Genomic DNA, 24624 nt, shown 5'->3' on the forward strand with positions numbered 1-24624 from the left:
TCAAACTGCTTCGAAACTGCTCTGTACTTTTCCACACCTGTACTTCTCCCACTCGCTGTCGCTGGGAAGACTGCCTCGTTTAACTGCGTTGTTCTGCTGTGCTGTCGGCTCCTCCCCTCGCCCGTGTCTCAAAACGGCGCTGAATTTGAATCAGCTGCTCCGAGTTTCAGCTTGTTTGTTATCAGAAAAACACACGCGGCTGTTTGACTTTGAGCTGCTGCTGTGTTTCCCCAATGTCCTCTGTTTTCTGATTAAAGCAATTCAAGATGCAATTTCTCCTTTCTGCTTCGAAACTGCTCTGTACTTTTCCACGCCTGTACTTCTCCCACTCGCTGTCGCTTGACCGTGATTGGGACAGGAGGCTGAACTCTGACAAGACAGGAAGTTCCGGGTCGGGCGGCCATCTTGGCCCAAGGTGGAATCATGTGCCCGCCGAGTCCCATCATTGCAATCAGCTGTGCTGTTCTCAGATTGGCTGACGTGGGGCAGCGCATTGATTGCAGTGGCGGGACTTGGCAGTATTTAGGCAGCATGGTTTTGTCATTCGGTCTCCCTGTCTTGAACTGAAAACATGGAAGAGATGCGCTGTGCTTTGTTGTTTTGCTTTTACCAAGGGAGTTCTCCCTACTAGCTGCTAGTACTGGTGTTCCTCATGGTAACGTGCAAGGTGGCCTTGGCCAAGCCTTGTGGCATTCCAGTCTGCAATAATTGTCATGCAACAGCTTTGGTATTTCTGCTCTAGAGAATTATTACATTTCGTACTTGATAGGGAACCTATCATAACCCTGGCTCCCTGAAATAGAAATGTAACCATTAACCTTCAAGGTTGCTGCGTCTATGATTGCAGCAATCTTGATGGAAAAATTATGTTGATCTGTGCGTACAGTCTATTTATGGCCAAAGGGGTGGGCATGATTACATCACAGGCTCTGTTATAGCAGTATTTGTTATATCTATTCAGGTCACAGAGTCTTTAAGGATAAATACTCATGGTTACATTTCTATTTCAGGGAACCAGGGTTATGATAATAACCTAATGTTTACAGCCTTTATTTTTTTATCCTGGTCAGAAACAGTAAATTGTTAAATCGTCACGGTTTTGCTATTGTATTCTTTTTTTTTTTTTTACTCCGCTGTTAACTTGCTGGTGTGCTCATCAAGTTAACAGAGGAGTAATTTATTACTTTTTGTTAACGCCATTCGAAATATAATAAACAGTATTGTGCGTTGTGTTTTAATAGTTGTGATTTACGTGTATATCAAATGTTTTAAATCGCAATAGCTGATCTATTTTTTTTTAAGCTGGCTTTCTGTACATTTTGATATATTTGGATTAGGTGACAATAGAAAGAAAACAACAATTTATGATCCACCATAAGTATGTCCAATGCTTATTTTTTTAATTCTTATTGTGTTATATACTGCTATGTCGGCACACACTACAGTTCAGAGGCTATGCATGAACATACAGGGCCAAAACTGGCTCAGGTCTGTGCTCAGGTGTAAACGGATGGCTCAAATGATAGTAACCTTTTAATGTAATCGACTCTGAGCCAACTTGGGTCCAAGTAGTAAGTGTAAACGCACACAAGTGTAATTTACTGGTCATTAGGAATGTAAGGATACTATAATGTCACGATATGATATATATCATGATTTGCAGGTCTCAATGATATGTATGACGATACTTACGATGATCCTGATGCATTTTGTTGACTGTTTTGTCAAGACAAATTTAATGAGTTACAGTAGTATGTATTCATAAAGTAGTAGTAAACAAAATAGCAGGGTTGGTGGCAACATCATCTCTCCAGAGCAGGGGACCCCGTTGCAATTCGGGGGAACCTAGGAGCGATGTCTGGGGTTGCAGCTGCATCGTCTGGGGACCCCATGAATGGAAACAAAGGGGAGCTTCAGATGACCTCAGGGCCAAGCCTTGGGACTATGGGGAAGCAACTGGGAACCTTCGTGGAGTGCTGGGAGATCCTGACAAAGCTACAAGGGATCCTAAACCAGTCAATTCACTTTCCATATAAAAAAGTAAAATAAAAGGTACATGCTGTAATTCCTGAACACTGTGCTGAGCGAGTGCAGTCTAATGGCTGTTTTTAGATGACAAAGGTAGTGATTTAAAAATATAAACTTTTAAATAAAATAAAATATAACATTTTAATTGATAGAATATTTTTTGGGGAAGTCATTATGAATTAGATTTTGACTTGCATTTAACAAAAACAGCTTCTAAGGAAGTGACAAGAGCAATAAAACACAAAGGTTGACATCACTTTAGATTACTAAAAAAGATTGAGGAGTATTGTGGCAAAGTAATTTGTAGTGCACAGGTGTGTAGGTGATGCAGTGCTCAAACAACGACAGACAACAGAGTTCACGGTCCAAACAGTTCTTTAATTTTCCGTAGCACAGTTTGGCACCATTAAATAATAATACTGGCTTTACAAAGTAATGTGTATCACCAGTAATAAACTACGGGGTTCAGTCCTGAAATAATAATAATACAATAACAATAGCACTCAAGATGGACTCGGCCACTGCCACGTCTCCAGACAATGCATGCTCTCGTGTAGGTGTGGTGAGAGACAGCAGTGCACTGTAGTCCAAGCTTATGCTGTCCTGTAGCGACAGCTCCCGGTACGTATTAGCCATCTAAGAAGAACAAACAGTAACAGACAGACAAACAAACAAAATGCTAAACACGATCCGTTTTTACTTCAGTTTCCTTATGGGTCCTTACAGTAACAATAACAAAAGGAACAGATTTCATTGTCACATCCCCTAAAATACCCTTAGTTACATCTCTTGCTATAGGTAGTCCAATCCCGTACCCTCCAATCCATGACTGACGCATCACCTACCGCATTAGGGCGATACTTTTGCCACTGTGACTCCACCCCCTTCCCGGAATGCTGCCTTCCGACTGACCAACTGCCAAACTATCCAGTACAGGGCACACTGTTCCTGTTATAGAGCGCTCCCAGATCGGGAGGGAGATTGTTGACTAGGATTCATTTGTTCTCTGTCACAAGTACAGAGAAGGCTTAATTAAGTTTCTTATTCATTTAATAATGTATTTCTTTATTTGCAGCTCCTGTTTCATTCTTGAAACACAAGTCCCCCTATTGGGAAATAAAATGGCCTTTGCCCCGAGGACCACAAATGGATCAAAGATGCAGACAAAGATGAGCACTTGGACACCCTTAAACCACCAGCAGTCCAATGATCAGGTAAAGGAAGTGACATTTTAACTACTAACAAACAAAACCTAAATTGTATATTGTTTAAGACAAGGCAGTTTGCCAAAGGAGTGATCTCTCAAAGTTCTCTCTTGTGATGCTAGTTTTAAGCTGTGAATGTTAACATTAACACATTATAGTGACATTAAATATATCACTTCAGATTGTCATGGAAAATGTAAAAATATGATGTTGAGAATGTTTAAAAAGTATTATATTTATTGCACTGGGCTGAGTGCAATTGTTAGGTTGACTGGATTTCATAATGTACTACTGTACCTTGGATGATCATGCAAATACATTTGCATCTTAAATGTTCTCAAACCTTTTTATCTTACTGCTTAGTTGATCAGAACTTTTGACTAGAGGGGATAGTTCCTTTACACATGCTCTGCTACCTTTTTTTCCATCAGGTTTTTGACGAAAGGAAGAATCTGCTTGGCAAATGGGTAAGAGAATGGGAAACATCACTTTTGCCTTAGACCACTGTTGTTATGTACAGTAGAGAAGACGTTGTCACAGGAACAAATGTGGTATAACAGTGAGTGATGACCGTCATTAACCCCTTACAGCCAAGCGTTTTTGTCATAGATGTCACCTTCCAGCAAGCACTCAATGATAGTTTTACCATACTGTCTTTTAAAGTGCTATAAAAACATATTTGGGGCAGTAGCATGAAAAATAAACTTTATTTCCAGTCCCTTGGCAGAACACACTACTACATTTTTATTTATTTATATATATATATATATATATATATATATATATATATATATATATATATATATATATATATATATATATATATATATATATATATATATATATATATATATATATATATATATACAGTGCCTTGCAAAAGTATTCAGACCCCTGACCAAGTCTCTCATATTACTGAATTACAAATGGTATGTTGAAATTTCGATTTGTTCGATATTTTATTTTAAAACACTTAAACTCAAAATCAATTATTGTAAGGTGACATTGATTTTATGTTGGGAAATATTTTTAAGAAAAATAAAAAACTGAAATATCTTGCTTGCATAAGTATTTAACCCCCACACATTAATATTTGGTAGAGCCACCTTTCGCTGCAATAACAGCTTTAAGTCTTTTGGGGTAAGTATGTACCAGCTTTGCACACAGTGTCGGAGTGATTTTGGCCCATTCTCCTTGGCAGATTTGCTCCAGGTTGTTCAGGTTGGTTGGACGACGCTTGTGGACCGCAGTTTTCAAATAGAGCCACAGATTCTCAATGGGATTGAGATCAGGACTTTGACTGGGCCACTGTAGGACATTCACCTTTTTGTTCTTGAGCCACTTCAATGTTGCTTTGGCCTTGTGCTTGGGATCATTGTCCTGCTGAAAGGTGAATTTCCTCCCAAGCTTCAGTTTTTTAGTGGACTGAAGCAGATTCTGTTGCAGTATTTTCCTATATTTTGCTCCATCCATTCTTCCTTCAATTGTAACAAGATGCCGAGTCCCTGCTGATGAGAAGCATCCCCACAGCATGATGCTGCCACCACCTTACTTCACTGTAGGGATGGTGTGTCTTCAGGCCTTGGCAGTGTTAGGTTTGCGCCACACACAGCGCTTTGAGTTTTGGCCAAAAAGCTCTATCTTGGTCTCATCTGACCACAAAACCTTTTCCCACATCACAGCTGGGTCACTCTCATGCTTTCTGGCAAACTCCATACATGCTTTCAGATGGTACTTTTTGAGTAACGGCTTCTTTCTTGCCACCCTCCCATACAGGCCAGTGTTATGCAGAGCTCTTGATATGGTTGACTGGTGCACCATTACTCCACTCCCAGCCACTGAACTCTAGCTCCTTCAGAATGATTGTTGGCCTCTCTGTGGCTTCTCTCACAAGTCTCCTTCTTGTTTGAGCGCTGAGTTTTGAGGGACGGCCTTTTCTTGGCAGTGCCTGGGTGGTGTGATGCAGCTTCCACTTCCTGATTATTGATGCAACTGTGCTCACTGGGACATCCAAACACTTGGATATTTTTTTGGACCTTCTTTCCCTAATCTATGCATTTGTATTACTTTATCTCTAACTTCTGTAGAATGCTCTTTGGTCTTCATTTTCCTTCAGATTCACAGCCTTACCAATGATCCTTCAACAGTGGGGGTTTTATCCAGAAAATGTGACAGCAACTTTAATGGTTTACAGGTGGAGGCCAATGGTAAGGTAATTGTGTCGTCGTTAGGGCAATTTCTTTCATCGGTGTAAACTGGGAGCTTCCACAGCACAGGGGTTAAACACTTATGCAAGCAAGACATTTCCATTTTTATTTTTCTTAAAAATATTTCCCAACATAAAATCAATGTCACCTCACAATAATTGATTCTGATTTTCAGTGTTTTAAAATAAAATATCGAACAGAACGAAATTTCAGTGTACCATTTGTAATTCAGTAATGTGAGAGAATTGGTCAGGGGTCTGAATACTTTTGCAAGGCACTGTATATACAGCTCTGGAAAAAATTAAGAGACCACTGCAAAATTATCAGTTTCTCTGGTTTTACTATTTATAGGTATGTGTTTGGGTAAAATGAACATTTTTGTTTTATTCAATAAACTACTGACAACATTTCTCCCAAATTCCAAATAAAAATATTGTCATTTAGAGCATTTATTTGCAGAAACTGACAACTGGTCAAATAACAAAAAAGATGCAGTGTTGTCAGACCTCGAATAATGAAAAGAAAATAAGTTCAGATTAATTTTTAAACAACACAATACTAATATTCTGAACTTAGTTCAGAAATCAATATTTGGTGGAATAACCCTGATTTTCAAGCACAGCTCATGCGTCTTGGCATGCTCTCCACCAGTCTTTCACATTGATGTTGGGTGACTTCATGTCACTCCTGGCTCAAAAATTCAAGCAGCTCGGCTTTGTTTGATGGCTTGTGACCATCCATCTTCCTCTTGATCACATTCTAGAGGTTTTCAATGGGGTTCAGGTCTGGAGATTGGGCTGGCCATGACAGGATCTTGATCTGGTGGTCCTCCATCCACACCTTGATTGACCTGGCTGTGTGGCATGGAGCATTGTCCTGCTGGAAAAACCAATCCTCAGAGTTGGGGAACATTGTCAGAGCAGAAGGAAGCAAGTTTTCTTCCAGGACAACCTTGTACTTGGCTTGATTCATGTGCCCTTCACAAAGACAAATCTGCCCGATTCCAGCCTTGCTGAAGCACCCCCAGGTCATCACCGATCCTCCACCACATTTCACAGTGGGTGCGAGACACTGTGGCTTGTAGGCCTCTCCAGGTCTGCGTCTAACCATTAGACGACCAGGTGTTGGGCAAAGCTGAAAATTGGACTCATCAGAGAAGATGACCTTACTCCAGTCCTCTATGGTCCAATCCTTATGGTCTTTTGCAAACCCCAGCCTGGCTCTTCTTTGCTTCTCATTGATGAAAGGCTTTTTTCTAGCTTTGCACGACTTCAGCCCTGCCCCTAGGAGCCTGTTTCGAACTGTTCTCGCCGTGCACTTCACCCCAGCTGCCGTTTGCCATTCTTTCTGTAGGTCACTTGATGTCATCCTATGGTTGCTGAGTGATATTCGAATGAGTTGGCGGTCATCCCGGTTAGTGGAGAGTCGTTTTCGCCCTCCGCCGGTCTGTAGCTTTGTTGTCCCCAATGTGTGCTGCTTGACCTTGTTCTTATGAACCGCCGTCTTTGAAATTTTAAGGATGGAAGCAACCCGACGCTCACTGTATCCCTCTGCCAGCAAAGCCAGAATTGAACCCTTCTTTTCCGCACACAACTTTCCTTTTCAACTCTTTGGGCATGGTCAATAGTTATTTTTTGATTCCAGTTACTTTTGAGGTACTACTAGCACTGTTTTGCTATCCAGCTGGTCCTATTGCAAGAGGATAGTGATGACCACAGGAGTGGTTTTTACACTTTTCCTCGTTAAATAAGATTTGGTTCAGGTGATCCCCTAATCAGTACCTCATTCAGTAGAATGAGGTATGCCTGTGTTGGAATTCAACAGACACTGGAATGGAATAGCTGCCATACATGTAGAGATGCTGATTTAAGAAAAATTTGCAGTGGTCTCTTAATTTTTTCCAGAGCTGTATATATATATAATATAATATAACATTAATAAGCAGTACCTTAATATAAAGTGTTAACATTATGGCTATTATTTCCTTTGGCTGGGAAGCCTATTGTTATTGCTGTGTTTATTATTATTATTCTGCCAAAAGTTTGTCGCAGAGTCATGAAAACGCACACATAAGTAGATGCCTATGTGTGGACAACCAGACTGACATCCCGAGAGGAAAAAGTTCACAGTTTGGCCACTAGGCTATATCTCGTGAAAATATTGGACAATTTTCAAAACTCTTGTCAACAAAAACGACTTAAGATGGAGATCTGACAAGGTCAGCATATAGCGCACAAACAAAATATGGATGCAGTGAGCAAAATAATTTCATGAATGCTATATTGACATATATTAAAGTATTAATCCATACTGCAATAGACTAGAGTCATGAAACTGAATATGACAGTAGAGGGTAATGTGAAGTACTGTCGATTTCAAAATGGGGTGTTTTGGTCACATAGTTTGGTGGTCATATTGGAATTAACATTTAAATTTTATCTCCTAGGATGTGCCGATGGGGTCATAGTTATAATGGAACATGTACAGGAAATCATACATGCGGTATAAAAAAAAAAAAAGTCTTCACCTGTAACCTTTGACCTCTGCTAAGGTTCAAAACCCACAAATTGGCCTATAGCTCCTCAGGGAATGCAGTTAGGATCATTGTTCATATTGAACACGTATAGGAAGTCATACATGCGCTATAAAAATGATAGCCCCATTACTTTCAATTGTTTGTTGTGATGCATCCCTATAGAAAGTAATGGCTAGCAACAGATCAATGTTCTTTACGTCACCATTACATTGTGCACTATAAAGTAAATACTGAATCAGTAATTGTTTATAACAGTAACCTTTAAACCATGTCAGCCTTGTTTCATCCATTGCTTTCAAAGTGCTGTATCAGTAATTATTTGTGATGATTGAACCATGTTTTCTTTGGAAGCCTTTATAGTTGCTAGCAACTTTAGTTATTAGGCTTCCAAGCCAAAGTCTTGGGATGTCTATTGTTAAGATTTTTATTTTTATTTTTTATTATTATTATTTTTTTCTTCCCAAAACTTTAAACTGCTGCTGCTTCGAAGCTGTGTGACTGACTTGGCAGCTAACAAGCTGGATACATTGGCTGTCTGATGCTGAAAACATTTTGCTGCTGCGTCCTTGCAATTGGCACCGTGACACATTTTTCGATAAAACTTTTCAAAATCTTCTTCTTGGGAACCAGTGAAGCGAATGATCTGACACTTGGCATATATCATCAGCATCCAAACTCGCATCAAGTTGCGTCAGTTGACAAACTATTTACTTGACTAACTCGAAACTTCACAAGCATCATCCTTTTCACTGTAGCAATACAGCTGACTTTTAAGAAACTCTTATTAAACCGAAATGGCTGTGTGATGTATTTCTTCTTGAAACCTCACAAAATCTTCTTCTTTGGAACCATTGAACTGATTGATCTGACACTTGGCATATATCGTTGCCATCCAAACCGGCTTGTAAAGCAGAAGTTGCTGTGATGCAATTCAACAGTAAAATGGCTGCCACAAATTTCACTGAAACGCGCCCTTAACAGCAGACTGCTTTTATTTGAAAACCGTCTGACCAACAAACTCCAAACTTGGTAGGCATCGTTCCAGGGACAGCGGAATACAAATATGTCAAAATGGTTATGTTTCATGAAAAAACATGGCTGCCACACCTACATTTTATTCTTATTTAAAACTGCTTCAGTTTAAAAACAGTTAAATTGATTAACTCCAAACTTGAAAACCATTGTGCCTGTGTCGGTGAAATATACATTTTCAAAAATGGCATTTGTGCGTTAAACAAGATGGCCGCGTGATGCATTTTTGAAAAAAAAAAAACTTTCAAAGTCATCTTCTGTGGAACTGTTGAAGTTGCTGATTTTAAACTTGGCACATTGAGAACTAAACACGCTTAGACGGGTACTGATACTGGGGCTTTGGATCCGTAAATCTGTCTGGTAGTTCTAATTATTATTATTATTATTATTATTATTATTATTATTATTATTATTATTATTATTATTATAGTCTACCTTTTTAGGATTTTTTTTTTCCAATAGTAACACAGTAGGACATTTTTTAAATTAATTATGTTACCTTAGGTACTAAAGGAATTTTTTTCTTCACAATTTAACAATTTAAAATTATTGAAGCTATCAATAATTGTCAGAGGAGAGCTGGACAATAGCATTATAGTTGAACTGATATTTTCAACAATTTATTTTATTGTTACACATTTATATATACAACTTAATGCAATCTCAATTGTGTTTGTTTTACAAATTCCACTTGTACTTTTACACGTTCCCTCCGATACGTAACATTTTTTTTTTTTTATGTGTCTTCTTTCTCTAGGCTGACTGTCTTTTCAGCTGTGCTTGCCTATTTTGGTTGCTCACTCCAACCACTGGCATTCCTGCCTGATCTATGTTTACACTGGCCTTCTCCACCAAATCTCTGGGTATTCTCAGTCACGGCCACCAGAATGCATAACCAAGCGCAGTACTTATGGGCTGCGCAATCCCCCAAGGTCCGCCTCTCAGCCACTCTGAGAGAGGGAAAGTCAACACACTTTTCCTCACCTCTCTGTGTCATTGCCATGACTGACAGGCGGATCTTACGAAGCTCCTGCCCTCTTCCTGCAGAACCATGCATGCACCAGACAGTCAGCATAGATCTCCCCGTTACAGGCTCATAATATTAAAAACTATGTATGAGCTTGGTGATATTGGGATGTGTCACAGTACAAAAGTGTTGCTGACTTTGTTTTACAACTTATAGAATACTAGGACCTCTAATTTTTGTCTGTTTGGTGAATCTCCACAAAACTTTGTGTATGTAAAGAACTTCTTGTTGCGGATTTGTGCCTCAGAACAATTTAGTGGACAAAATGTTATTTATCATAAAAACAGACAAACAAATAAACCAAAAAAACCATAGCTTAAAATTAGGTCTCATGTTCATGTTGTGTGAATGCGGGACCTTCTTTTGTGTCTTTTTTTTTAAAAGCCAGCAAAAGTGCACATGCTTCATTTAAATGCTTGATATGCAGACTTCATGTATGGCCCAGTTTATTTGTGCTTATTAATAAACCTATTTTTATGCAACTTGAATAATCGGAAAGAAAATGTCTTGGTGCTGCTTAATGCACCACCTGCAAGCCACCCAAACATTCAGAAAGAAGACATCCACTTAGTAAAAATAACAGTTTATTGGTTGTGAAAGATGTGCCTTGGCACGTGAACAATTGACAAACAGTTATGCCCGACATGAACATGATAACCAGGGTTCGACATTAACCATGGCCTGGTGGCCCCGGGCCGGTAGAGAGTGCAGTTTGGCTGGTAGTTATGAAGCACCACAGGCCCAAATGGACCTGTTACATTTAACTAGTGTAATATATAGTGCACAAGGCTTCCGTTTCATGAATCCAGGAAGATTGGCCAGTGTGTCCAAAAAGCTGAAAATTAATTTACAAACCATTTTTTAAAAACATGGTTTAAGAACCACCGAAGTGCTATGTTGGTTCTCGTTCCTGTGGCAGATCTTTTACATATCGAGTTTTCTACAACTAAGCAACCAATAAGCCCAAGGGAAAGTGCTGAAATCAATAAATCATAAAGATTGTAATAAAAAAGACGAAGACAAACATTTAGAGTGGAGGCTTCATTATGACAGAGAAAACAAAGTAACGTTTTGCCTTGTTTGGCGTCAGTTTCTCAGACTTGCACTAAAACAGCAGCTTTATTTGTTCTGAATTCAACATTTTGTTTACATCATATCCAGTCTCACAGTAAGGTGTACCGATGGATACCCAGATACGCGATCGAATTGTCTAACTTTTTGATTTGGGATCCGATGTGTTCAGGTCAAAAATGCCAGAATGGCGCTGACTTGGGAGAGGCTGCACAAGTAAGCTCTAAGTAGGATTGTTATTATTTTGTATTATGAATATTGTTTTAATAGTGTTTATTATTAGGATTAGGGATGGGAATTTCAAATAGTTTCCTATTTGAATACACAGGTGCAACATTTTTGTGTATTCAATTACCCGAACTCTGGTCCCTTACCAAGAATAAAAGGCAAATGCGTGAGCACAAGCAGACAGCATAACAGTGCAAGCAGGTAAAGTTTATCTGGGTTCACAAAATGAACAAACAATGTCCAAGACGAAATTTCTTCACTCTATTCCCTATTTCCTTAGGCACAAGTTTTTCCTTTTGTTTACTGAATTAAAGTACAGAACTGAATGAGCAGCAATGTCACAGTGCGTATCTCTTCCAATTAAAGCAATAGTAGCATAATGTTGCGCAAACCACCAAATAATAATTTTTGCTGTAGTGTATTCAGAATAAAATAACACATATCATATAGCAGCCTAAATATTCTACATTAATTCTAACAAGTAATAGTAATAGTTAACAAGTAAAAATCTTAGTGTAAATATTCTAACCTGGCCAAAACAACAGAAAATACATTCCAACATTACAATAGTTTAACATTACTAATAACAACTACCAATCAAGTACTGACATCAGATGAATCTAAGTCGAGTTACTTTGTTTATTCAATAACCTGTAAATAATTCAAAACAAGGCTACCTGGTTGTACTTTTAATGGTCAGTGCAAATGTTGCCGTTACTCCATCCATTCACAGAAAGTCAGCTGTAGATGTTTTATATTGAACTACAGTCCAGAGTTAAAAAAAAATAACTCCTTTCCAACTCCAAGTATCTTGCCTTTTCTTATAGTCACTGCGTTGTTGTGCTTAACATTTAGTGTGTCTTTATATTCATCATAACGTTAAATGACCTTTCTAATTTCAATGTTATACAATTGTAATTCACATTACAATTTGGCCCATGGCTTTATCAATTAGATCATAAGAACATAAAGTATACAAACGAGATTTTCAGTATCTCCCATATGATATTTATAATGTACATTTTTATTTTCTGCGTGCAGTACCTTACACTTTTCTCTATTAAATGTCATTTCCCATGTGTCTGCCCAGTTCTGAATCTTGTCTAGATCATTTTGAATGACCTTTGCTGCTGCAACAGTGTTTGCCACTCCTCCTACTTTTGTGTCGTCTGCAAATTTAACAACTTTGCTTACTATACCAGAATCTAAATCATTAGTGTAGATTAGGAATAGCAGAGGACCTAATACTGATCCCTGTGGTACACCGCTGGTTATCACACTCCATTCTGAAGTTTTTCCTCTAATCAGTACTTTCTGTTTTCTACATGTTAACCACTCCCTAATCCATGTACATGTGTTTCCTTGAATCCCAACTGCGTTCAGTTTGAGAATTAATCTTTTGTGCGGGACTTTGTCAAAAGCTTTCTGGAAATCTAAATAAACCATGTCAAAATTCTAAAAGGTATTGACAGTGTCGACCCAAGGGACTTTTTCAGCCTGAAAAAAGAAACAAGGACCAGGGGTCACAAATGGAGATTAGACAAAGGGGCATTCAGAACAGAAAATAGGAGGCACTTTTTTACACAGAGAATTGTGAGGGTCTGGAATCAACTCCCCAGTAATGTTGTTGAAGCTGACACCCTGGGATCCTTCAAGAAGCTGCTTGATGAGATTTTGGGATCAATAAGCTACTAACAACCAAACGAGCAAGATGGGCCGAATGGCCTCCTCTCGTTTGTAAACTTTCTTATGTTCTTATATGCTTTGCAATTATCCATTATCAATGTTGCATCCTCAAAAAAATCAAGCAAGTTAGTTAGACACGATCTCCCTTTCCTAAAACCATGTTGACTGTCTCCCAGGACCCTGTTACCATATAGGTAATTTTCCATTTTGGATCTTCTTATAGTTTCCATAAGTTTGCATATAATAGAAGTCAGGCTTACTGGTCTGTAGTTACCTGGTTCAGTTTTGTTTCCCTTTTTGTGGATCGGTATTACGTTTGCAATTTTCCAGTCTGTCGGTACCACCCCTGTGTCAAGAGACTGCTGCATGATCTTGGTTAGCGGTTTGTAAATTACTTCTTTCATTTCTTTGAGTACTACTGGGAGGATCTCATCCGGCCCAGGGGGTTTGTTTATTTTAAGAGCTCCTAGTCCCTTTAACACATCTGCCTCAGTTATGCTAAAGTTATTTAAAACTGGATAGGAACTGGATGACATGTGGGGCATGTTGTCCGTATCTTCCTTTGTAAAAACTTGTGAAAAGTAATCATTTTATATATTTGCTTTTTTTTTCTTCATCTACGATTTTGCCATTTGTATCTCTAAACATTTAATCTCCTCTTTGAATGTTCGCTTGCTGTTCTAATATTGGAAAAACATTTTGGAATTGGTTTTAGCTCCCTTAGCAATGTTCATTTCTATTTCTCTCTTGGCCTTTCTAACTTCCTTTTTGACTTGCGTTTGCAGTTCCGTGTACTCTTTCTGCGTACTTTCTTTTTGGTCCTTTTTTAATGCTCTGTAAAGTGCCTTTTTTCGCTGAATGTTTTTTTTAATTGATCTATTAAACCATTTTGGCAATTTAGTTTTACATTTAGATTTGTCTACTTTAGGGATGTAATTGTTTTAAGCCTTCAGTACTACATTTCTGAAGAACAACCATCCTTCTGTGGGTGTTTTCTCTATTTTACTCCAATCTACTTCTGTTAGTCTCTGTTTCATACCTTCAATTGGAGCTTGATAGCCGCCCCTATGTTGTCTGAGCTGAGATGAATGCAATACAGTGATTTAAGAATGGCTCAGCCAGCGGGCAGAACAAGTGGCACATCGGGCTACCTTCCCCCAAAATAAATAAGGGTGCCGCCAATTGTTTGCGTAGTTAACTATCACCCATATTTGAGGAACGTGGGTAATATCCGTTGATAATGTGTAAAATTAATTATACAACCAAGCAATAGCCCAGAATGACAAATGCAGGATAGAATGATATCTTTTGAATAAGGTAATGATTATTACTTTTGGTCCTGCCTAGTTCAAGGAGCTAAACGCTGCCCAATACTGACAGGTATGATATATTTGCGTGATGAATGTGGATGTCAGTGGCAGGACAAGTGGTAACGCTCAGGTAAGGAAAAACCCCCTACTCACCAGAAATAGGGGGAAACAGTAGAGAATCCATGGTAGAGGGTTACCTTCCTTCGAATTCTAAAATAATGACTCCACTAATTCAGTTAGCCACCTAACATTTTTTGTGCCGATAATAAGTGCGACGTTCTTCCGAATGTATAGGTCGTATGCACTGGAAGTCCATCTCCCCATAGCCTTGATTAGGTGAGGAGCAATGTTCTTGGTAGCAGCAGAAGTTGCGAATGTCCGGAGTAGTGTTTCCGGGAGGAAGCCCAGCGCGAAGGAGACACCGATGAAGGTGGTTGCAGAACCAGTTCCTGGACATGACTATCCCCGCTGGAGTGAGAAACAAGGGCTCTTGGTTGCTGGCTGCAGGGCTGGAAAGAGCAGAAACAGGACAATTAATATAATGTTTTGGATAAATAAACATGCTCACCTTTCTTTTCTCTGTCTGATTTTGAATGTTTTAAAAGTAAGGAGTACGTGACCTGGGATTGGCGATTATCTCCTATGCAGAGGTCAGAGGATGGGTTGAATGACTGACTAAGGCATGTGATCTAGCCACATCGTAGAAATCTGCAGAAGGCCGAAGCAAACATTGCTTCAAGGAGGGCATCTTTGTAAGGAGAAAAGCAACCTGAGCGTAGAGTGTTGATTATGGACTCCCTTAGTGATCGGCAACTTGGAGGATGAAGGTTTGGAAACAGTTAATTGAATCCCACGGAGCAGCATTTGTATCCGAGGAAGATGAGATGGGGGAGGGATAGTGATTCAGAGAAAGCGAGAGTGAAACTGTAGTTGGCGTATGGTGGAAAGGGAGAGATTGCGATTTTAAAAAACAAGAAGTGATGAATTCTATAATGGAAGATTCGGAAGTGAGGCATGAATGTGACATAGAGCATTATTTGGTGTAAGACTGCCACCCTGTGTTATAAGCAGCTCTGGTGTTTTGTGAGACTGATTCATAAGATTGACTGCAGATTCAGATACCTGGATGTTGGGAGATTAGTACAATGAGGTCCTTGAACTTTGGACATGGATGCTGTAGGGGGTCTCCTGAAAAAGCATCGGTATAGAGACCAAGAGAGTCTGCAGAAGTAGGTCATTGTAAAACAGGGAAATGCCATTCCAGTTGGAGAGGAGGAGGTACCATAGTTTGATATCTGCCCAGCACCCTGCATTGATGTTGACGTGGTGTTGCACTTTGACAACAGAAGATGCTAGTTTTAACAGAAAAGAAACCAATTAACTTCTTTTTGGGATGGTCCTTGTAGCAAAATTAAGATGACCCAATAGAGAGGAGTTCACGTTTAGTACAGGATTTTCTCTCCTGAAAGGATTTTAAAATGTCTGAAATAAAACGTAATTTGTCTTGGGGGTGACGTGCCTCCTTTTCCTTGGAGTCCAGTTAAATCCTGAGAAATTCCAGGCAGGTGGTAGGTCCCAAGGTTTTCTACTCTGATAGAGGAACTCAGAGTTTGGAAAATAAGGTTCTTAAAATACTAATAGAACAAGCAGGGGGCTGATCCCTAAAGTCCACTAATAGATAGTTGTCTAATAGATGGAGCATGAAGGGCAATTTGAAATTAAGTAGAATCCAAAACAATGCTTCAGATTGTGATTTGAAGACGTGAGGACTGCTCCTGCAACCAAACGTGAGGCAAACTGAGAAATAGAATTGTTGTTTCCATTGAACTCCTAATAGTTGCTATTGGGAAGGATGAATGGGCATGACTTTGAATGCATCTGTGATATCAGCCTTGGAGAGCTAGGCCCCTTGACCTGCTGTTTTGGTAAAATGGATAGCATCGTCAATTCTGGTATAGTGTAGAGAAAACTGATCAGGGGGAATTAGATCGTTAATGCTGGAAACAGAACCTGAATGGGGTGAGGACAGATCAGTGGTTAACCTTTTCTTTCCTGAATATTTGCGAGTTACGACCCCCAGTGGACTGATACAGAATGACGGGAAGGTGGGTTCTGTAATAAGCCAATTACAAAACCTTTGGAAATGTATTTCTTAAGCAAACTGTCAACAGAATTGGGATCGTTTAGTGCAGATCTTGGATTACTGCAAACGCGGGAAACAGTGGGAGGAGTTAAAATACCAGTGGGGAACCCATCATTCAGAACAGAAATGATATAACTAACAAAAACTATCAGGTTGATCTGTGAGAGCTACCGCCATCGGTAGTGTATTAACAGGAGTAGACAGAAGGCTTAGTCATTTCTGCGTAGACGTAGTTCGGCCTTTTGCTGTGGTTATCGCCACAGAACTACAGATGTGAAGGTACACGGGGAATATGCACAGACGTTCTCATTAAAGTTATTGCATATTTGTCTCCCGCCACAAAAGAGAACAAAAAGTATGTTTTTTGAACAACCAGGGGTCTTTGAATTTCAAAGCGATGGATACTTCCCTGCAGTCTAACTCTCTTGTGTCATGCACCTCGAGGGAACAGATAAGCAAAAGGACTAGATTTATGTCCCTACCTTCTTGGATTTGAGTATGGAGTTTGCTGGATACCAAGGCTCGTCTGGGCAGCAGGGAAACTGGTTTTTGGGAATCAGAGCTGGCTACTGCTGTGGAAAGATTAAAAGAAGGGCCAAAATTGAGTGGGCTTGAACAGGAAGCCACAGCTGGAAGTGGAGATGGAGTGGCAAGGAAAGCCAATGAAGAAGAACAGAGAGGTACAGGATGCCATTCAAGGTGGGAGAGTTAAGTCTCCAGCCCAGAAATTGTAGCTTGCATTGTTTGCAGGGCTTGAAGGATATCCACGTTAGAGACGGAGCTGGCATGCGTGGGGGACTTAAGGCTGATGCCAGGGGAATTGGACCTGGACTGGGTGGCTTGAACGATGGAGGTCTCGCCGAATGGAGACGGGACCGCAGACTTGGAGATTGATGGCTCGGATTGATTTAGCAAGGAGATGAGGTCCTCACGGGAAGCTCCAGCTGTGTAAGAAATATTCCTGGAGTAAGGAGTACTGAGAAGCCGAGGAATTTTCTATGACTGGTATTTTTTTTTTTTTTAATTGGAGCATCACGTTGAAGAGGCATCCGAGAGGCATCGTTCTCTTGCGGTTAGGTTGAACTGGAGTAGCTGGGCTCTCAGGAGCTGAAACATGACTACCAGATCGAGGAGTCGAATCCATAGTGTCAGGTAAGCATACCAAACAAAGAAACAACAGGGGTTTGTGGGAAGAGAAACCTATTTAACTGGTCAAACTGGTAAATACTTTTGGGAGGCTCTCCGATCCGGGTCCCGAAAGCCAAGCCAAAAGTAGCAGTTGTCCCCATTTAGTATGGCTTCTCCTTTGCTACATGCATTTCTAATGTCATTGTACAGATTATTTTGCTCGGCATCTGAATTTGGTGGTCTATGGCATGCTCCTATTGTGAGTTTTTGTCCATTATTCTGACCCATCCTGATTCGGTGTTGTTTTCTTCATCAAGATTTAACACCTGGGCTTCAAGACTGTTTCTTATGTATAGTGCTACCCTTAGTCCTTGTTGTAGAATGTGGTCCAATGTTCAAGATAGATGAAGCCTTCCTGTGTGCACCACGTTTTCAGCCATGCATTTAGATTAATTATTTCCAGCTGTCCGTATGCTCCTTTGCAAGGTGCCGGCAGTATCCCAGAAAATACCACCATTTTTGTCTTGTCATTTTTATTTTTATTTCATTCCTAGCTATTTGAATTTATTTTGCAGGCCACCACTGTTAATTGTTCCTTGGGTCCTGGGTGTTCTCTTGATGATTGTTGAAGTGGCTTAAGTTTGTTGGATGTTTTGATTTTTGGTGGTTGTGTTGGACGAAATTTCTCTTTTTCCCTGCATCTGGCTACCTGAACCCAGCTGTTTTTTGACCTTCTATCTCCCTGGTGGCTTTCAGTCTGTTAGTTAGCAGACTTCCATGCATTGTGGGTGTGCCAGCTCCTCAAGATCCTGTTGCTGTCTCATTTCTCATCATGCAGGTGTCACAGATTACTGGCTTGAAGACCAAGTTAAATTTTTTTTCTTTTTTTTTGGAAGTTTAATTTAGCTTCTGCAGCTGGCAAACTGCTTCTGACTGCTCTGTACTTTTCCACGCCTGTACTTCTCCCACTGTCGCTTCTACTCATTGATGCAACGTTTTCCAATTTAGAAAATTACACTGTTTGTGTCTAGTTGAAATTAAATATGACGATAAACACCAATATAATTAGCCTTACTTACTTAAAGGCACTCAAGCTGAAATCGTAAAATAAGTTTTGTAAAATATGTCTCTCTTTAGCGCGCACTCAAGAACTTGCAGACTTGATGCAACTGTGTTGAGAATTTAAAAAGAAAGCATTTAATGAGATTAACTAGAGGTTCGGCCAGAGGTTCCGGGCCTGTGCCCCGGCACAAATTAAGCACTGATAATAGGTAACGTTACTGTTACTTGTATTGTGTGCAATCTGTTACTTTTACCCTAATGTAAACAGTGATTGTCCGTTCTCATATAGCAAGACTGGATAAGCTTATATTAAGTTTACACTATGATGTAGTCTATTATTAGCCTCCTATTTCTATGTGTTTCTGGATGTATTGCTGCCCTGTTTATAATATCTCAGGCCGAAGATAAAATAAGTTAGATTGTATAGTATTTGTGATTTTCTTTTCTTCTGTAAGTCTCGATATATTGTGGTTTTATATTGGACCCCACGCGTGCGATATGCGAGTGTGTGGTGTATTTTCTGTACCTCCGCCACTTGGCAGGTAACCTGAGCCCCCCCAAGGAAAATCCTGGTTGCCCCTGCAAGTGACACAAATGACAGACTTGTTGATTTAAACACTGAGGGGTGGTCGATGTGATGTCATTGGGAACACGCTACAGTTCAGGGACTACGCGTGCGCATACGGGGCCAGAACGAAGTTAGGTCTGTGCTCAAGTGTGTCACTCAAATGACAAGAAACATTTAATCTGATCGACCCCAAGCCAGTTCTGAGTCGTAAGTGTAGACGCACTAAAAAACCAAAAAGACCTAAATCGCCTCAAAGCCAGCTTAAAAGTGGCTTGTGTAAACAGGGAATGAGAGAGTGACAGCTGCACTCGAACACGGATGATGGCGGCTACCCAAAGACAACGAAGGGAATTGAATTTAGCTGATGGAGGCTGCAAAGGGGTTAAGGCTGCAACTTTTAAAATTGTTAAAAAAAAAAAAAAAAATAAGAGTAATTAAACAAGCCTACTAAGCTTCACTTTCTAGGATTTGCTGTCATTTCATGACGGTGGTTATGCAACAAAAGATATATATACAATGTATGCCAAAACATTTTTGGATGGTATTACAATTTGTTAATATTCTTCAAACTATAACGTGATGGTGACAAATACTTCAAAACCAAGGTCTTTCTCATATCAGGTTTGTTCTAGTTTTGTATTTGAATCCTACGTTTTTGTGACCACCTTTCTGTCCAATTGCATGTATTTCATGGGCTGCTGCATATTTGTCTGCCACTCCACCAGGTTTGTGTTGTCAACTTTTTACAGTGCCAGGTAATTTATGAATGTTTTTTTTTTTTGTTCTTATTTTTTATTTCAGTTTGATAAGTGGACAGACTCACAGCGGAAACAGATCCTGCTAGATCTCCTTGGAAGGTGTTCAACAGCTCAACTGCGCTTTGTCTGCAGGAACCTCCAGAGTCGAGTCCCAGAAGTGGCTCTTGATTTCACCACTGTACTGCCCAGAGTGCTGGCACTCTATATATTCTCCTTTCTTGATCCCCGCAGCCTCTGCAGGTGTGCTCAGGTAAGAAGTGACAAACAAACTCTCTTTTATGCTTTCAAGGAACCCAGAAAAGCGTAATTACGTTATTGTGTCACTCTCACATTACTCTTTCTAAATAAATAAAATTAGTTTTGTTTTTCTGCGTTTTATTTTCTGTCTTTGCAGATGGTCAAAAAGTCTGAAAAGTTTATTGAAGGGTTACTCTCCTCTGTTTAAAAACATAAAATCAAAAATATAATCAATTAGTCTATTGTCTCAATCAAGTTTTGTAACCCAAATTTTCACTGATTAGTTTAGAAGAATATTCTTTTTTTTCTTACATTATTTCCTTATTCAATTCTGTATTTTCAAAACAGATTATCAGGCTTAGATAGTCGATCGAAACAGCGGTAGATCATAATACAGCCTGTGTATTAAATTAGGTAATTTTACTTTTAAAGACAAAAATATTCTTAAAGTACTTGTATTATTAGAGATGACCATGCCCTATATCCACAATATAACAGAAATGCCAATGTTGGATGATCACAAATTCATGATTTACAAGGAAAATAATAAATGTCACCTTTCTCACACTGTTTTGGTAGTAAATTTTGGGAAATTTGGATTTCCATGCAGTTTTTAGGGAGAGAAATTCTCCTTCCAAAGGCAAATTACCAAATCAATATTAAAATATGGGGAAAGTATATTTAAATGGTTCTGTCTGCATTCCAATTTGGCCTTGTATGACTTCTGATATTGTGCTGTTTTCTTTAACTGAGTTTACGATACTTTCAGTCAAAAGTTTGATTGAGACCTTTGACCTTTTTAAGGGACTTTGTGCATCTATGAATATATGAATATCTAATGAGGGGCCATGTTTTTTATTTATATATATATATATATATATATATATATATATATATATATATATATATATATATATATATAATATATATAAAGAGAAAGTTTGTGAACCCCAATGATAATTATGGAAATTCCATAGTTTTACCATGATAGCCTGCTTGAATCAAAACCAGTCTTTTCTAAATATCCAGTAGGGTTTTTATTAACCAACTCCATGTCTTCTGAAACAAAGTGATGTATGAATTAGACAAACAATAAGTAATTAAGATTCAGGGTATGTGAAAAAGTAAGTGAACTCCTGGTTTTATCAGCTCAAATAAGGGGATAATTAGAATCAGGTGTTTTAAATAATTAAGTAGATCTTCAGGGGTGGATTTGGGAGGCCCCATCTTATCTAGATCAGACACTTTGTGAGTTTGGTCTTCACCATACAGGTTTGTGGAAACACGTCATGCCATGATCAAAAGAAATCTTTGAGGACCGCAGAAAAACGGTTATTGATGCTCCTAAGTCTAGAAAGGGTTACAAAACCATTTCTAAGAATCTGGGGCTCCACAAATTCACTGTCAGACAGATACAAATAGTATCTACAAATGGAGAAAGTTCAAGACCACAGACACTGTACCCAGGAGCGGTCGTTCTACCAAAATCTCTCCAAGAACAAACTGGAAAATCATCAAGGAAGTCACAAAGAACCCCAGAGTAACATCCAAGGATCTGCAGGCCACTCTCGCCTTAGCTAATGTGAATGTTCATGACTCAACTATCAGAAAAACACTGAACAAGAATGGTGTTCATGGAAGGACAGCTAAGAAGAAACCACTGTTCTCTAAAAAGAACATTGCTGCCCATCTTAAGTTTGCCAAAGAGCACATAGATGATCAACAAGACTTCTGGAACAATGTTCTCTGGACAGACGAGTCAAAGGTAGAACTTTTTGGCCTCAATGAGAAACGTTATGTTTGGCGAAAACCAAACGTTGCATTCGAACAGAAGAACCTCATCCCAACCGTCAAGCATGGCGATGGGAGTGTGATGGTTTGGGGCTGCCTTGCTGCCTCAGGACCAGGACGGTTTGCCGTCATTGACACAACCATGAATTCTGCATTGTATCGGAAGATTCTAGAGGTGAATGTCAGGCCATCCGTCCATGAGCTGAAGCTGAACCGAAAGTGGGTCATGCAGCAAGACACTGATCTGAAACATACAAGCAGATCTACAAAAGAATGGCTGCATAAGAAATAATTCTGCGTTTTAGACTGGCCTAGTCAAAGTCCAGACCTAAACCCCTTCGAAATCTTGTGGCAGTTCTGTAAGAAGGAATGGGCTGAAATTCCTCAAAACCGGTGCGAGAGACTGACCAACAGTTACAGGAAACGCTTAGTTGAAGTCATTGCTGCTCAGGGGGTGCCAGAATTTACTGAATTTTAAAGGTTCACATACTTTTTCACACATGGATATTGAATGTTGAATCATTTGTGGATAAATAAATGTAGAAAAAGTATCATGTTGTTGTGTCATTTGTTTAATCAGGTTATCTTTATCTATTATTAGGACGTAGATTAAGAGCTAATAACATTTTAGGTTTGAAATAAGTGAAAATCCAAAGGTGTTCACAAACTTTCTTGGCTCTGTGTGTGTGTGTGTGTGTGTGTGTGTGTGTGTGTATATATATATATATATATATATATATATAGATAGATAGATAGATAGATACACACACACACACACACACACACACAGCTCTGGAAAAAATAGAGAGACCACTGCAAAATTCAGTTTCTCTGGTTTTACTATTTATAGGTATGTGTTTGGGTAAAATGAACATTTTTGTTTTATTCTATAAACTACTGACAACATTTCTCCCAAATTCCAAATAAAAATATTGTCATTTTAGACAACATCAATGTGAAAGACTGGTGGAGATCATGCCAAGACGCATGAAAGCTGTGCTTGAAAATCAGGGTTATTCCACCAAATACTGATTTCTGAACTCTTCCTAAGTTAAAACATTAGTATTGTGTTGTTTAAAAATGAATCTGAACTTATTTTCTTTGCATTATTCGAGGTCTGACAACACTGCACCTTTTTTGTCATTTTGATCAGTTGTCATTTTCTGCAAATAAATGCTCTAAATGACATTATTTTTATTTGGAATTTGTGAGAAATGTTGTCAGTAGTTTTATAGAATAAAACAAAAATTTTCATTTTACCCAAACACATACCTATAAATAGTAAAACCAGAGAAACTTAATGTTGCAGTGGTCTCTTAATTTTTTCCAGAGCTATATATAATATATATATATATATATATATATATATATATATATATATATATAACTATAAAATATATGGGAAAGTGGTGGAGGGTGTGTATTGGTCCAAGAGTGACAATGAGCCTGTATCCTCTCCACTGAATTTGGGTCATACAAGTAAATTGCAGTCTTTGACTGCCAAGTCAGAAAAGACTACAATTCCCAGAGTTCCACAGGGGCGACCATTTTGAGACGAGGGTTTTCACCTGTCTCCAATTAGGCAGCCATAAAAGAGCATGGTTTTTCCAAACGTGAGGAGTGTAGAGGAGATGACAGACGGAAAGGCCAAAATAGATTAAAAGGTTGGTGTTCTACCTAAGGGGGAAACATTTATTGCCTAGTTTAAGGCATGTTTTGGTTAGTCAGTAAACAGCTTAGCTGTCTGACTTGTAGAAAGGAGAGTTAAAAGATAGCTATAAGGTTTAGGTAGCGCTCGGTAATAAAGAGCTAGGTTTTGTTTTGTTTATTTTGTTTACATTGTTGGAATTTGATTTGTTTGACTCTGGATAAAGAGAGCACCCGCCTGAAATAAACATACAGGCCGCGCCCTGTTTAAAACAAAATACTGTGGTCCCGAGTGCTTGGTTCCCAACAGATTGTGTTCAAGACCCGAAAGGACAGTGGCAAAACACCCCAGTCTGTCACATGTGGTGGAGAATGCGGGCAACACTGGAAAAGGAAAAATAAATAAATAAGTAAAGTCTGTGAAGGGGAACAAAGACAAAAAAAAGTTAGTAGTACAGGGGTTATTACAAGTCGCTTCAGCACATCAAGAAGCAACAAACTTGTTAAATTTGCAGACGACACAAAAGTAGGAGGAGTGGCAAACACTGTTGCAGCAGCAAAGGTCATTCAAAATGATCTAGACAAGATTCAGAACTGGGCAGACACATGGCAAATGACATTTAATAGAGAAAAGTGTAAGGTACTGCACGCAGGAAATAAAAATGTACATTATAAATATCATATGGGAGATATTGAAATTGGAGAAGGAATCTATGAAAAAGACCTAGGAGTTTTTGTTGACTCAGAAATGTCTTCATCTAGGCAATGTGGGGAAGCTATAAAAAAGGCTAACAAGATACTCGGATACATTGTGAAAAGTGTTGAATTTAAATCAAGGGAAGTAATGTTAAAACTGTACAATGCACTAGTAAGACCTCATCTTGAATATTGTGTGCAGTTCTGGTCACCTCGCTATAAAAAGGATATTGCTGCTCTAGAAAGAGTGCAAAGAAGAGCGAC

The 24624-nt window shown here is 39.1% G+C and overlaps 1 protein-coding gene across 8 annotated transcripts in view; it reads left to right on the forward strand.

The window, feature by feature from the left end:
• The window catches only part of fbxo16 (F-box protein 16), an 82298-nt gene that overhangs the window by 12498 nt on the left and 45176 nt on the right, over positions 1–24624 (forward strand). For 7 of the 8 annotated variants that reach the window (XR_005950482.1, XR_005950483.1, XM_041252796.1 and 4 more), the window contains exons 2-4: positions 3104–3242; positions 3665–3700; positions 20033–20239. Coding sequence is in view for 5 of the 8 variants with exons in the window: in XM_041252796.1 (XP_041108730.1) it covers positions 3150–3242; positions 3665–3700; positions 20033–20239 (336 nt within the window). In the remaining 3 variants the exon portion in view is untranslated. The remainder of the gene's footprint in view (positions 1–3103; positions 3243–3664; positions 3701–20032; positions 20240–24624) is intronic. The other variant, XR_005950484.1, reaches the window with a different exon arrangement.

This window comes from Polyodon spathula, chromosome 6 (assembly GCF_017654505.1).
Source record: "Polyodon spathula isolate WHYD16114869_AA chromosome 6, ASM1765450v1, whole genome shotgun sequence".
NCBI lineage: Eukaryota > Metazoa > Chordata > Actinopteri > Acipenseriformes > Polyodontidae > Polyodon > Polyodon spathula.